This window comes from Lactuca serriola, chromosome 8 (genome assembly GCF_051521515.1).
Source record: "Lactuca serriola cultivar US96UC23 chromosome 8, Lser_US96UC23_V15, whole genome shotgun sequence".
Lineage (NCBI taxonomy): Eukaryota > Viridiplantae > Streptophyta > Magnoliopsida > Asterales > Asteraceae > Lactuca > Lactuca serriola.
The window spans coordinates 31,213,190-31,228,823 of NC_136415.1; the positions used below are offsets into that span (position 1 = coordinate 31,213,190).

General features: G+C 36.6%; 2 protein-coding genes across 2 annotated transcripts; one reads left to right on the forward strand and one right to left on the reverse strand.

The window, feature by feature from the left end:
* Positions 1–296: 296 nt before the first annotated feature.
* On the forward strand, positions 297–3,946 carry LOC145065866 (uncharacterized). The gene is made up of 3 exons (XM_079012968.1): positions 297–2,873; positions 3,055–3,371; positions 3,444–3,946. Exons 1-3 carry the CDS (start codon positions 691–693, stop codon positions 3,803–3,805), a joined length of 2,862 nt encoding a protein of 953 aa, XP_078869094.1. The 5' UTR covers positions 297–690; the 3' UTR covers positions 3,806–3,946.
* Positions 3,947–4,070: 124 nt separating this feature from the next.
* On the reverse strand, positions 4,071–14,378 carry LOC145071372 (pleiotropic drug resistance protein 2-like). Its single transcript, XM_079018272.1, has 18 exons — positions 14,011–14,378; positions 13,810–13,930; positions 13,608–13,696; positions 13,148–13,523; positions 12,974–13,064; positions 11,826–12,887; positions 11,632–11,735; positions 11,374–11,539; positions 11,193–11,267; positions 10,993–11,093; positions 10,587–10,919; positions 5,814–6,104; positions 5,640–5,723; positions 5,411–5,544; positions 5,098–5,325; positions 4,829–5,000; positions 4,498–4,752; positions 4,071–4,410 (listed from the first exon to the last, which is right to left on the reverse strand). The coding sequence occupies exons 1-18, from the start codon at positions 14,376–14,378 to the stop codon at positions 4,141–4,143; spliced, it is 4,320 nt and encodes a 1,439-aa protein (XP_078874398.1). The 3' UTR covers positions 4,071–4,140.
* Between the last annotated feature and the right edge of the window lie 1,256 nt (positions 14,379–15,634).

A 15,634-nucleotide genomic window follows, 5' to 3' on the forward strand; every position in this document is an offset into this window, starting at 1 on the left:
CAAGGCCGCTACTAGTAGGGTGTGTTAACGAATAAATATTATGATAATTATCTATTTACCTCGAAGGACTAAAACTACAACAAAACCTACCGAAAAAATAAAAATTTATAATTTTAAGATTGCAATGACTATAACCATAAATATCTACAGATCATATGAACCAAATTTAAAAGAAAATATATTTCATGGAATGAATAAACGGTTTGGGGTTATGAGAAGTTATCCGGCCCATTATTAGATCCAACGATCCTATTCTAATAATCTCATCTAACCATATCCCAAAGCCCACTGGCCAGTTACTCAAACTTCTCGGCTTCTTCCATTGATACCCCCAGTCCCACACGATCACATACGATTTGCGGGTGTAGTTCTCTGCAAGACACCAATCGATCGGAGAATGGATGAGATTGCTACACGATATGAACATCACATGCTTAATACAACTATGGATGCTCAGAATCAACTCACAAAAGGTTTGAATTAGATAGATTTATGTCAGTGTGTTGTTTAGTCATTTAGATGTGTTAGAACTTTTGATTTTAGTTTGTTCCCGACTGAATTTTTTGGAATCTTTGTTTATGTACTCGTTTACAATCAGCAGTAAACAAAACATTTCATAGATCATATAGTTGATTAGTGGAAATTAGGAATTTAAGGGTTAGACATTTGGGGTTTTTCTGAGACGAAGGTATGCAATCTCGAAGACACGAAGATTATGCTTCCGAATCTTCTTATGGACGCGGCCGTCGCAACACTGATCACGTTCCAGATGGTTACTTAATGAGGTCGCCTCACTCGAAGAGGAGTTGGAGCCCTCGGAGAATGGAACATCCTTCTTACTCCGATCGGGTGTTAACTCGTCATAGGGGTGATTCCATGGAGAGAAGAAGGCTTGTGGACGATGGTAGTAGAAGAATTCGATCTAGGTCACCTCCTATTCTAGAGGCCAAAAGAGTACGCCCTTTCTACAACGACGATTGGGTTGTTGATAGAGACTTATCTACTGGTGAACGACAATCAAGATATGAGTTCTTCGATCATATGGACATGAAACATGGTGATGTTGATTCTCCTACCAGGAACGAGTTCAGTTATGGCCGGGGTTCTTCCAGAACAGCTATAACAGACGACAAATTTGAAGGTAGGAGGATAGACAGTGGGATGGGTGAAATGGTGAGTGGGAAATCAGCATTTACAGGACTCTACAGATCAACCCGAGAAGTGGGAATGGGACCCACCTCCAGACCTGAAAGCAGTAAAGATATCTCATCATCATCACTGAACATTGGTTTAGAACACCCTGATAAAGAAAGATTTCGGTACTCAGATACCCGAGGCTCATTTTCATTCGATAAATACACATCTATGAAGCAATATGGGGATGATGGGGATAAACATATGGTTCTTCTGAGGGATCCCACTTACTCAAATTTGCCAGCATCTAGGTCTAAGGAGTCAATGGGTGCATCTCACATGAAGGATTATACAAGAACATCTCCACAAAAGTCAAGAATTGATCATTTAGGTTATCGAAATGACATACCTTTATCAAGAGACAACCATCCATTGAGCTCTTCAAATACATCACATTCACACCCTTTGTCTCCCTCCAGGTATGAACAAAGGCAGCATTTGGACCATGGAAGAGACCCGTATCTGGACTACAATGAGGATACAGGTCAATACCATCATGACACATTTAGTCCTCCAAGAACCAGACATCTTGATTCTTTGCATCTTCAACCACGAATACAAGAAAGAGATGACTACTTATATCCATCTGATGACATGTATGAAAAGATGGATATGCGTGAGAGAGTGGACTACAGGGATAGGGAGATCTTGAAACCAAATATGTTGGAACATGTTACACATCGAGCAGAAGCATCTGATTTTTCTCACAGGAGTAGAACTTCATTGGACTATCTTTCTTTGGAGAAGCCACCAGCTACACATAACATTGAAAAAAGAGAACATACAAAGTATCTTGATCCAGATAGTGTTCACACGCGTATTGGGAGGAAAATATCTAGAGAAGAGGAAATTCCATACATGGGTATGCCACAAGATCATGAAATAGAACGTGTGAGATTAGATTATGATTATAAACATGATGTAGGTATAGAATCTCATAAGGAAAGAAGAAGAGATTCACCAAGATTCTTATATGAAATGGAAAGGATTAGACCTACTGAAAGAACACATAGGATGGAAGAGAGACATGACCTTTCTCCATATGACTCATCAAGTAGGTTTATGAAGAGGAAATACATAGTGGATGATGAAGAAAATAGGATTCCAATTACTTCTAGAAGACACGATCAAGATTTTAGTGATGAGGAGTGGATAGATGAGGAATGGATAGATCAAGAAACCAGAGGTTCACATTATAGTAAAAGAAGGGACCATATCCATGACCATGGATTCAGTAGAAGGGTAGACAGGATTTATGATGAAACAGAAGAACTCATGCATGATCATCATCATCATCCTATGAAATCGTATAAATTTGAAGATAAATATGCAAAAGGGTATTCAAGATCTGGTGGTTATAATTCTAATTCTAATTCAAATTCACACCATCAAAACAAAAAGCATGTTCTTTCCAAATGGAAGAATCTACCAAGAAGAAGTGAAATTGACATTGACAATGACAATGACAATGACATGTACTCTGGTGAAATCAATCAGTATGAAGATTGGTCAAATGTTGCAAAATCAGAACCACGTGAAGACTCTCAAGAATTCAAACAACTTGTACATGATTTCTTCTTATCTTTCACAAAAAAATTGAATGAAAACTCAAGTGTGAGAAGGAGATACATGGAGCAGGGGAGAGGAGGTAGCTTATTCTGCATCGTTTGTGGCAGAAGGTCTGTGACTCTGTGTTATTATTAGCTCAAAAATCATAAATGGCATTTGGTGGAGTTTGCAGAGACTAAAAAACGTTTTATTTCTTTCATATTATATAATATGGTTGAAATGATGAGTTTCTATGTACTCAATCTCACTTTCCAATTTTTTTTTTTTTTTTTTTTTCCAACTTTGTTTCAGTCTTTCAAAAGAGTTTATGGACACACAAAGGTTAGCAATGCATGCTTTCATGTCACGAAAAGTTGGATTAAGAGCACAACATTTAGCACTTCACAAGGCGATTTGTTATATGTTAGGCTGGAATGGTTCTTTACCTCAAGAAACCCTTAGATGGTTTCCAGAACCTCTCTCCTCTAATGAATCTTTGGCCCAAAAAGAAGATCTTATAATCTGGCCTCCACTTGTCATAGTTCATAACATATCAATCTTGAACAACGATTCAAATGCCAACGGAGTGGGACCCACATCCATTGAAGAACTCGGACAGTTTCTGAGAGGTAAAGTTTTGAAATTTCTTATCTTTTTAAACAGTTTTTATCATTTTTTTTGGTCAACTTTTTGTTATCCAGGTAAAGGTTTGAGTGGAGGGAAAGTTAGACTTGGGAAATATGCAAATTGCAGCATAATGTTGGTGAAGTTTTTGGGTACGTTTTCTGGGCTACAAGAAGCAGAAAAGATTCATGAATATTTTGTGAAGAATAAACATGGAAGGAAATATCTTGAACAAATTACTTCTGGAAAAGGGAAAAGCAAAGATGGAGAGGGTGAAAATGGGAATAATGGAGATAAAGAGGGTGAGAGAGTAGTGTTTGGGTACATGGGTATTGCTGAAGATTTGGATAAAGTTGATTTTGATACAAAAAGGAAATGTTCCATTAAGAGCAAGAAGGAAATTAAGGACATTGCTGATGCTCCTGTGAAAGCTGAGTAAAAAAGATCAAACGAAACTGTTTTTAGAGCTTATTATACTTTTGTTTATTGGTATTGGCTTTCACTTCAAAGAGATTGTATAATCCTAACTTTTTGATCTAAGAACTTTGTTTTCATATTATAAAAATGGTTTTAATCTTAACTTTTCTATGTTTCACCAAAATAAACATATGATAAGTTGTATGTTTAGGGCATTTTGGTTTGTGGGATTGTTAGCTTTTTTTCTCTATATTAAATTTAAGAAACAAATAAAAGAAAAAAACAAAGATACAAAAACCTCTATTAATACTAACAAAATCCGGTACACATATTTTGCAAAGGGACACTCTTTCATATCTATCGTTTTTGAAAATTAAGAAATTTGATTCCACAAGCAAAGACAATAAAGAAGAGAACAACCCAGAGAACATGAGCCATTGCAACATAAGGAAGAAAATCATAATCATATCCCAAGAAACTCTTGATGAACACCTTCACAGACATGGAATCAGCTCCAGGAACTTCAACAAGGTTCTCATTTTCACCAACTTGAGATGTAATAAGCCCATACAATGTCCAAGCCACTGGAGAACCCCAGTAATACCACCTCCACCATATCGGAATTTGCTGCAAATTAATTAAAATTCCTTCATTTGTCACATTTTTCTTCACAAATTTAGGGTTTTAACTTGTAATAAGTTAGTGTCGACTTACTGTTCTAGGGATTAGGAAGCCAGAGAACAAGTTCCAGAAACTGAGGAAGAAGGACATGGTAATAGCAGCAATGTGGTAGTTTGGAGTGAGGGCTACAAGCATCATCCCGTATAATGTGAAGTAAGTGAAGCACATACACACAAAGAAGTAGAACCAGAAGAACTTTCTAGCTGACCATGCGAATCCAATCATCAAGAAAAATAGAAGACTGTAAATGAACGTTTGAATGCAAACATAAATCACCTCGATTGCAACCTGAAATGTTATAATTAAAGAGATAGTTAAATTTAAAATCAATCAAAACAACTTTAACTCTAATTGTTGTTATTACCTGAGCAAATGCATATGGGAGTGGTGAATACATCCCTGCAGCTTTTTCACGATAGAAAACGGTTCTTTCAATGGATACTACAGCTTGTACAGAAGAAGTATTGGTTCCTCCAAGAAACATGACAGCAGCATACATTGCTCCCAACATGTTCATCAGATCTTGTTGCCGACTCCTGTCATGAAAATTAATTAAAAGTTAAAATCCATCATCATCCAGATGATATGTGTACAAAAAAAAAGAACTTTAAATTCTTGATGTTTAATCCTTACGTTTGTTGGCCTTTGTTCCAGAAGATTATCCCAAAAATAATCCCGATTATCGTTGTCATCAAGAACCGAACAACATTGTATTGTGGATGCCTCCAGTAAGACAAACGTTGTTTCCAAAAACAGGCTTTGTATTGTGTGAAAAACGATTGTGAGTACTTTGTCTTAAAATGGAGGTCTCGGGATCCTGGTGCTGGTGTGCTCAGCTCCTTTATGAGCTCCTGGTTCCTCCTGTTTAACAGATTAGTTGAGGTTTAATTTGATCTAAAACATGAAAAAGTAGGGTTGAAGATATAGATTTGGATCAAATACATACCTATACAGTTCTGAATTAGCATAGGTTGTTGCAAAATCAATACCAAGATGAGCTTCAACCATGGAAGAACTGACATCAAGCATCCATGTCGCTGGATTTTGACCATCTTTTATCTCGGTAACCCCTGGAATTGACTGAAAAATATATAGGAGGATGAAGGTGCAAAGAAAGATAAGAAGATGGAGGTTTTTTGAGGTGTTGCAGTTGTTAAAAGGTACAATACACTCACTTGGAAGTATTCGATTAGTAGGTCAGAATGGTGTCCGAGAGGTCCAGCGTAAATAACCTGACCCCCTCTTTTCATCAACAAAAGCTGCAACATATTTATCAAAATTAATTTTAGCAAAGTTTTAATTAATTAATAGAAAGTTAAAGTAATGGCAACATTTACTGTTTAATTTACCTCATCAAACGCTTCAAAAATGTCGATGCTTGGTTGGTGAATCGTGCAAACAACTGTTCTACCCGTATCAACCGTGTTCCTGACTGTTCGCATGACAATGGCTGCAGCCCTTGCATCGAGCCCTGATGTGGGCTCGTCCATGAAGATAATGCAAGGATTAGCAACCAACTCAACGGCTATTGTGAGTCTCTTTCTTTGTTCAGTCGAGAGACCATTTACACCTGGAAGCCCGACTAGCGAATTCCTTACAGAATTTAACTCGATCAAATTCATAACTTCATCCACAAACATCTGCACAATTGGTTTAAAACATATATCTAAAAGTGTTGATAGTGTATAACTCTTGATGATCTATCACTATACAAATCCCATCGTATATATTGGGTGTGTGAGGCCTTTTAGTGAAGATGTCTGCATATTGCTACAGTGATGGTACATGAAGAACTCTAACTTGACTATGTGCAATTCTTTTATGTACAAAATGAATGTCCATTTCAGCATGTTTGTGTTGTAATACTGGGTTGCCGGAGAAATATTTTATGCTAACATTATCACAATAGAAAAGTGTGGCTCTCGCCTCTCACGATGGGTCACTTATTAGAAAGGAGCCATCATAACTACTCGTCATCAGAATAGGCTTTTAAGGCGGCTACCAAGGATGTAATTCGAGTACAAGATTTCATAGTGAACTTGGTTCAGTGACAATGTTAACAACTCCTCAATATTCCACATCGATGCTTCCTTTCGACAAATTGGGTTGTCTTTTTGAGGATCGTGAGACGAGGTTGTCTACAAAGAAGACACAATAATCGAATGTAGAGGCGTTGAATGACCTATGATAATGCGATGAGACTTCAATGTATCATAAGGTTGTCAATTGGTTTTTAGACGATGACACTTAGTTTTGATTTAGAGTCGACATGAAACTATGACGACTTATACTCAGACATAGATTTGTTCGATATTGTCTTGTGTGCATTTATTTTGAGATTGAGAGACTGTCATTATGTTGGGTGACAGCGATGATGGGAAAATAGTCGATTGGACCTAGATTGGCCATTAAAAATTCTCATCTTAATTTAAAGATAAGTGAGAGACTGAGAGGCATAAGAGTTCCAAGGATGTAGTTAAGATTGTAGTTGATCTCTTGTGGATAGAGCTAATGATTCGATAAGTTATGTCAACATACATGATTAGATAAGTTATGTTATTTTCCCCAAACATATATACATAAAGAGTGGTTGATCTAGTGTGGATAGAGATAATGATGGCAATAAAAAAGAGAGTTGTTAGTACCATGATCATGGCACATGTTTGAGTCGGATTTTTAAAGCAAAAAACATAATGCAAATTAGCTTGGTCTTTCAAATCGAGTAGTTGCTGCATATATATTGTAACCTAAAGATTATAGTGTAAGAATGTTTTTGTACATCGAGTTGATGGATCAAAAAATTTCACGAGAGAAAGATAATTAGGTGTCATTAGCAACACGAAGAGCTTTGTGTCGTTTTAAGAACAATCAAATTAGAATTTATGCTTAAATAACCACATGAAACATATGAAATTCATATTTATCAGACACGATATAAGTCCCATAATCTTATTCTTAATAAGTGCACAAAACTCATCTTCTACGATTGCTTCCTAATTGGAACCAAAGACGAAAAGGATGGGGTTACAAGGAACATGTGGGGGGTTGGCATTGTGGTTAAGATTGATTTGTTGTCTGGTCTTGAAGATCCAACATTGGCTACATGTGATAGGTCTATGTAGGGCCATATAGGTTGATACGAACTCATCCTATACTAGGCTTGTATTATACCATAAACCCAAGTATAGAACTCACTCCTAAACTCCATCTTGTAGGAGGAAGGGATACCTAGATTTATAAGCCATCGACTTAATTTACTTCCGGCCGATGTGGGATCGTAACAACACCCCATGTTTTGAAGAGCCAATGTCCTTGTTGGTCATGGTTAGCACCTCTTTTATGGTCCAAACCATCACTCCATAAACTACCACTCCGAGTCATTGTTGGTTACGGTTGGCACCCCTCTTTTCAGGTCCAAGCCACCACTTCGTAGGCCACTGCTCCAAATGTTAAAACCCCGAAAGATGGAGATGGGTCTACCTAATAGCAATTGATATGAATCCATCACATACTAGACTCGTATCATGTCATAAGCCTAAGTGTAGAACTCACTCCCAAAAGACAACTTATAGGAGGAGGGTACAACTAGAATTATAAGCCACCAACTTAATTTACTTTCGGCTGATATGGGGTCGTACCATAGGGTAGGGTAGAATAGGATGTAATGGTGCAGCTAGTCATCTAGGAATATGGGTTAGAAGGGGGAGATGATGGTGGTTGTGATGCGATAATGGAGGTACACAACAATGAGACATTTTTTTTTAAGGCGAAGGAGGTTTGAGTATGTGGGTCATCTACTATCGAGTATTGGTAAGTTGTGTTTTGGTGAAAGGGTAGTTGTATTCATCAAAGATGACATGACAGAAAATGAATATTGTAAACAAGAATAGATTGAGGGTGAAAATATCTTATTTATTGTATATTTTACAAGGATGTGGTAGAAGACTATATATAGAGGCAGGATCACTAGACCAAGGAAACCCTATGGGCCTATGGGCTAACTAGGCCTAAAACTAATACATAAAATATTTACAATCTAACACTCCCCTCAAGCTAGGTCATAGATGTTAATCATGCCTAGCTTGTTACAAATAATAGAGATCCGCGAACCAGGTAAAGCTTTGGTGAAGAAATCATCTAGTTGACTTCCTGTTCGAACATGAGGAGTGTAGATGAACCCATCTTCTAGATTTTCATGTGTGAAATGGCAGTCTCCTTCGATATGTTTAGTCCTTTCATGAAACACGAGATTGTTTGCAATACGGATAGCCGCCTCATTATCACAATACAAGCTCATTGGTTTCGATTGAGCAAAAACAAGTTCATCTAGCAGATTTCATACCCATATCAACTTGCATATAGTCTGAGCCATAGCCCGGTATTTAGATTCTACACTTGACTGAGAAACATCATTTTATTTCTTACCTTTCCGTCAAACTAGATTCCCTTCGACAAACACATAGTAGCCTGTAGGAGACAACCTATTTTAAGGATCCCTATTATAGTCGACATCGATGAACCCTTATATTACATGATGACTGTGATTTTGATATAGGTTGCCATGACTAGGAGCACCCTTTAGGTACTTCAGAATATGACTAACTGTATCCCAATGAGAGGTTTGTGAGGTTTGTGGAGATGACATAAACTGAATTACAACACTCACCGAAAAAGCAATGTATGGACGTGTAATCGTCATGTAGTTTAATTTTCCTACAATTCTTTTGTATTTCTCTAGGTTCTCAGGTGGATCTCCTCCGCCTGCTTTCAGTTTCATATTTGGAATCATTGGAGACTTGCAAGATTTTGTTCCAATCATCCCGAAATCCTTCAAAATATCCAAACAATATTTTTGCCAAGACAAACAAATCCCTTTTTGAGTACAAGAGACTTCAATTCCTAAAAATTATTTTAAAGGACATAGACCCTTTGTTTGAAACCGAGATGCAAGTAAATCTTTCAGCTTCTTGATCCCAATTCCATCACTCCCAGTAATCACAATGTCATTAACATATACCACTAACAAAATATATCCGGAAGACGATGAAGCAAAGAACACAAAATGATCATAAGAGCTTCTTCGTAAGCCAAACTATGTCACCACAACACTAAATCGTCTGAACCAAGACCGAGGGGATTGCTTTAACAATATAGTGTGATTTACGTAATTTACATACTCTGCCATACTCCCCTAAGCAACAAACCTAGTTGGTTGCTCTCTATAAACTTCCCATGTAAATCACCATGCAAGAAGGCATTCTTCACATCCGGTTGATGAAGGTCCCAATCATAAGTAGCAGCTAGTGAAATGAATAATAGAGGCAAGATCCTCGACCAAGGAAACCTTACGGGCCCATTGGCTAACTATGCCTAAAACTAATATATAAAATATTTACAATCTAGCAAATATTTATGGGTTCTTGGGTCATATCATTTGTATGCTCGATAATTTTTCGGTAACCAAGGAAAACACAAAGAATAGAATGGGGTTGTAGTTTGTTAATGACATGGGAGGAGAAGAGTGGATAGCATAAGGGAAGAGTGAGTAGAATAAGATACCAAATACCAGAAAGGTTAGAGTAGGACGATTGTGTTTAATAGAGGATGTGAGTAGGAGTTTAGTAAGCAAATATGTTTTTGGGGATGATATTATGCAAATATGTAACTTTCTTGAGATCTTGGTGCAATATTGAGAGGTAAATAGAAAGGCATAGGAAAGCAGAGTATGGGTAAGGGTGGTAAGGGTCATAATTTAAGTTTGACCGTGCTGTCTTTTTCTATGGAATGAGGTGTATAAGGATAGGAGAAATAGAAAGTTACCCTGTTTTTAGGCACAAAATTCATGGAATCAGGTGGTGTTAGATTCAAGACCATTATTGCATTGATGGGTTGTTTTTAGGGAAGAGGCTCCCATACTTTGATAGTAGATAATTCGTGATGATCTATTCGTTAACACAACCCGATATATATACAAAGTGTACAAGGATAACTATGGGAATTATCATATTTCCAACAAATATACAACAAGATTCCTAAAATATGGACGAGTAGTTCGGCTATTAACTATTAATTAAAACAAGTTATAGTCAAATTGTAAAAAGAAAATCAGGAGAAAACCTTACGTGTCGTGATTCATGAGTTACATCTGGAGGGAGACGTAGCCATGCAGAATACACGAGAGATTCATAAACTGTAACGTGTGGAGAATGGATATCATTTTGTTCACAATATCCGCTCACACGAGCAAATGTTGCTTGATTCTTAGGGTAACCGGAAATGTTGATATTCCCTTCAATGTAGCCACCAGTCTTTCTTCCGGCTAAAACATCCATCAAAGTAGTCTTTCCAGCACCACTAACACCAACTAAAGCTGTCAAAATACCAGGTCTAAAGGCACCACTTACATCTCGTAGAAGTTGTAGATGATCATCCTCAAGTCCTTGAGTTTTCATTTCCTGAGAAACATGACGCGCGATCTTTATATTTTTATCTTCGCTACATATAAATGGTTAAAAGGATCGGACTTACTGCAGGCATATCTACATAATAATTAACATGATTAAATGCAAGTGACAATGGCTTAAATGGAAGCACCATTCCTTTCCTTTTAGACCCATTTGCCTTCCTTCCTGACATTTCTATACCTCAAAATAAAATTTCATTAGCATATTAACCAATCTGAAAGAGAATGCAATTCATTTCATCTTTGAAAGAGAAAAAGAATTAACCTTGATCTGTGGGTGATGTTGGGAGCTGAATTTCTTCATCTTCAGTTGGAACAACAGTTTTTGAATCTTTAAGAGCTGCGTTTTGTGTCAAGCATACATTACATCAATCAAAAACTTCCACTGAAAACCCGAAAACATAAAACATAAAACATAAAACATAAAACATAAAACATGAACTTACGATTCAAGTAAGTGAGTGCTAAAATGAAGAAGATAGTAAAGATCAGCGAATACGCACAGAGTGCACCAACACAAACCCAAAACATATGATCATTCATGAACATGCCTCTTGAACTAAGAAGAACCTTGCCTACTGTAGGTTCATTGATTCGTGGGTCAGGATTCGGCTGTATCATAGTTAATAACCAAAAATCAAATTCAAATCAATGCAAATTAAATAACATAACTTCAGTCGTCAATAAGGTTCAGTTAAGCTCACAGTGTTCCATCTATCGTCTAAAAACTCATTGAGCATGATGGCATTCTGTCCATACATCATGGGTGAAGCGTAATAGCCCCATATCATCCATGGCTCAATGTCATCTGTAAGAAATTAATATGAACTTGTTTATATTCAGCAACAAGATGCATATATATCGCCAATAATTAATCTAATTTGATTTAGCTTCTCACCTTTTGCTACGATGAATCCACCGAATACAAAAACTAATAGCAGTGTAAAGGTACCAAGAGCACTAGCAACCACCTGTATTCTCCCAAGTGAAGCAAGAAATCGAAAGAGACACAAAGCCATTTGGTGTACGCAGATATAAGCCAAAAGTTGTTTAAAAAACCTGCTAACTGAAGGAGCAAATCCAATGGTGTAATATGTCATAAGAATCCATATGCAAGACTCCACGACTGATATTGGAATCTTCAAAAGCCAAATAGGGAGGGCGAATGCCCATGCAGGGTAAAACAAAGAATCTCTTTGTTTGAAGAAGACAGGAAGCCTCATAACAGTTAGCGCCAGCTCAGCAGCACCATTAAACATCACAGTAAGGAGACTAAAGAACAATGCTCCCATATATTTTCCACCATCTTTAAGCTGACCACTTTTCATCGTTGTTCTAAAGAACACAGTGAATGCAAAAATCGACATGACTGTAATCTGAAATGTTTTAAAAATGTACAAGAAGGCGTTGCGCTTCATTAGCAACCATTCTCTCGCTAAATTCACTCTTAGAAGGTCGAAATTTGATATACCATACTTTTCTTTCACTAAAGCAGCGGGATGCACACTGGTTTTCTCGTAATTACTTTCAAGATCATGAGAAAGAGCCTCTCCAAGTAAAGAACGACTGAATAGATGAGCGAATTCAGGTGCAGAGATGAAGCGATAGGGTTCATCTTTCTTGAACCAGTACTGTTCTTGATCTTTTCTTGAAGTAACCTCTTGTAAAAAATCTGCTACTCCTTTCCTTTCTGGACATTTGAATCCCACATTTTCAAAGAACTCAAGAACATATACACGTGGGCCTTGATACACAATTTGACCTTCTGAAAGGAGTATAATGTCATCGAATAACTCGAATGTTTCAGGTGAAGGCTGCAGAAGCGAGACAATCATGGTCATATCCATGATATGAACCATTTGTTTCATATACGTAACAATCTGATAAGTAGTTGAACTATCCAAACCAGTCGAAATTTCATCCATGAAAAATACTTTCGCAGGTCCTACTAGCATTTCTCCTGTAAATTAAAAATCAATTAACAAGATAATCTTTTTCAATCTTTGAGAAAATCTAGATCACACGTAATCATGATTTGCTAATTACCAGTAGTGACACGTTTCTTCTGGCCACCAGAGATTCCTCTTCGCATCTCATTACCTACCATGATATCCGCACATATATCTAACCCAAGTATCTGTTCAAAATGGCCTACGATTGTAAATCAGTTGAAGAAGACAAAGAACGAAAAAGCTGAAACTGTGAGCTAGATATATAAACCTTGAGAACATAGTCTGTAACAACACTTGATTCTTGACAAGCCATTGCTGTGGCTTTCATGAAAGCATCGATATCAGGGTCTGGTGTAATCCCTGCTATTTTCTCACGTCTCACAAGTTCAGCCAAAAGGTCGTATCTTGTTCCTACACCAAGGCAACGTCCAGCAAAATCAAACGTCTCTCTAACAGTCATCTCACCATGGTGGACATCGTGTTGTCTGATATATGCACAAGTTCTCTGAGGAATGAACTCGGACATTTTATGTCCACAGTAAGTAACTTCTCCTTTTAATGTTAGATCCTTTTCATGTACTCCGGCAAGTGTCTTCAGAAAGGTTGTTTTCCCGGAGCTTGGAGGTCCAAGAAGTAGTGTCATCCTGTACATGAAAACCTTTTTTTTTTCATTCAGTTTTCTCAGAATATAATTCCTATAAATCTATTTCAAAAACTTCAAAATGTACCTCGATGGTCTAACGATTCCACTCACATCTTGCAATATTTTAAGAACTTGTTTGTTGGATGGAACAAGCCTAATGACTTGGAGAAATCCCTGTATATTAGAAGCAAAACGAGTAGAAAATTAACTCAATATACAATTGGCAATTAATCTGTCTATATAGAACATTAGAGTACGTTTTTAAAATAAAAATAAAAATGGAAAACCTCTATGGCATTAAGGGTGGCATTGAACAAAGTTGGAAGTGCCCTCGACCCTATGAATACATCTCCTTCAATCGATAGATTCTTGTAACGAACTTCAATCTTTGGCGTTTCAATCCCAACCCTGGTTAATTAATTGATATGATGTTAACAAATTCTTGAAATGTTTTCAAGAGAGATATTGATAATGGATTGATAGTTCACCTATCAGTTCTTTCTCGAAGACGGCGAAGAAAAGTCTCATTATCTTCTTCGACAATTTTTAGTACACTCTCCATAAGCTGCTTCTCATCCAAATGATCAATATTGGCGATGTTGGTTCTTCCATTGTCAGGAACTTGCTTCAACATTTCTTTCTTTGATCCTTCATAGTTAGGGAGCCTTTCGATGGCAGCCAATTTGAGTTCATCTTCATCATCTTGTATTCCAGTTTTCTCAAAAGCGTCACCTCCAGGTGCTCCAGCGAAAGCGTCTCTGAGGCTAGCTGAAGCCCAGTTCCTACTTGATGCCGATAAACTCAACCTTTGGCTCACTGACCTTGCCAGCTCATCTCCACCATGAGCTGCCGTCATCTCTTCCTCCTATCCTCACCTAGAAAATTTCCTGCAAAATTCTCTCTAAAGTTTGTTTTTAGCCTCATATTAAGGTAAACTTTTTAAAGATAGTTTTCTTGAGCCAACAAACAAAGGATTCATTGTTAAAACCGTATGAACTATAAAAGGGCAAAATTCAGTTAACTTTAGTCACACTTAGTTGTATGCTGCATGATACACATTGCTTGTACATATAGATTATATTATTTGGAAAGCAAAACTGAACTTTTTATGGTATTTTAAAACTTTCAAGAAAAAACCAATTTTGTAAAACTAAAAATATCCATAATGTTGAGTCCAGTTGATTGAGATTGATGAAAAGTCTAGTTATCATTCAGTGAATATTCAATGAATTTAGAGTTAAATACATTGGAAAAAGAAAAGTTTTCTAATTATTTATAAATAAATATCATAAATTAGCTTTTCTAATATCCTTTTAAACTTTATAGAGTTGGGAACAAATTAATAGAGTTTTATGTAATGCAGAAGGATAATGTGATAATCCATTAAATTCTATAGCTAGACTTCAATACATTGTGATCTAATAAAAGAAAAAAAAACACTTACAGGAAGAAGTCGGAAGTGATTGAGTAGCAAAAAGAAATCAATGGCGGATTGCCTGAAGAAATTTTGGCTGCATGCTAAGACTGTAAGGGTATTTCATTTACTAATCCACGACTCAAAGAAATTGTAGAGTTTGTGGAAAAATGATCTGATTAGGGCTTGTTAATCGTAAACGTGTTTTGATTCAACACATAGAAGATTTCGGATAAGTACGACAGCTTGTTGGTTACCTCCAAGAGGATAGATAATTGAGGAATAAAATGACCGGTTAAATTCCAATTAGATATATAAACTTTTGTATCAAGATAGTCTTATTTATTTATTTATTTATTTAAATCACTCATCTATTATAGTTTCATATAGAATTACCTTTTGTAAGTCTCAATTATTTAAATTTAGTAACATAAGTTAAATGTCATGTGATCATATACCATTATTTTTCAATTAAAAATAGACAAAACAAGTAACCTAGTTATCATTATTAGAAAATAAATTAACTTTTAGCACAAACTAATCCATCGTTAATATATGTCACATAGTGTTACCATAAACTTATTCTAAACCAACCACATAGCCACAAAGTTTTCACAAATTAGCGATGGATTATCAATGGATGCTAGTTTAGGTGATTAGCGGCGAATTTTGAGATGGACTCTTAATGATGGAACCCC

Bases quoted from the DNA above. Each gene is read 5' to 3' on its own strand.
- LOC145071372 (XM_079018272.1), bottom strand. From the start codon at position 14,378: ATGACGGCAGCTCATGGTGGAGATGAGCTGGCAAGGTCAGTGAGCCAA. The intron at 13,697-13,809 runs GTTTTCCATTTT...TCTAATATACAG, and splicing joins CCACCCTTAATGCCATAGAG to GGATTTCTCCAAGTCATTAG. The intron at 12,888-12,973 runs GTAATTAGCAAA...TTTAATTTACAG, and splicing joins GAAGAAACGTGTCACTACTG to GAGAAATGCTAGTAGGACCT.
- LOC145065866 (XM_079012968.1), top strand. From the start codon at position 691: ATGCAATCTCGAAGACACGAAGATTATGCTTCCGAATCTTCTTATGGA. The intron at 2,874-3,054 runs GTCTGTGACTCT...ACTTTGTTTCAG, and splicing joins TGCATCGTTTGTGGCAGAAG to TCTTTCAAAAGAGTTTATGG. The intron at 3,372-3,443 runs GTAAAGTTTTGA...TTTGTTATCCAG, and splicing joins ACTCGGACAGTTTCTGAGAG to GTAAAGGTTTGAGTGGAGGG.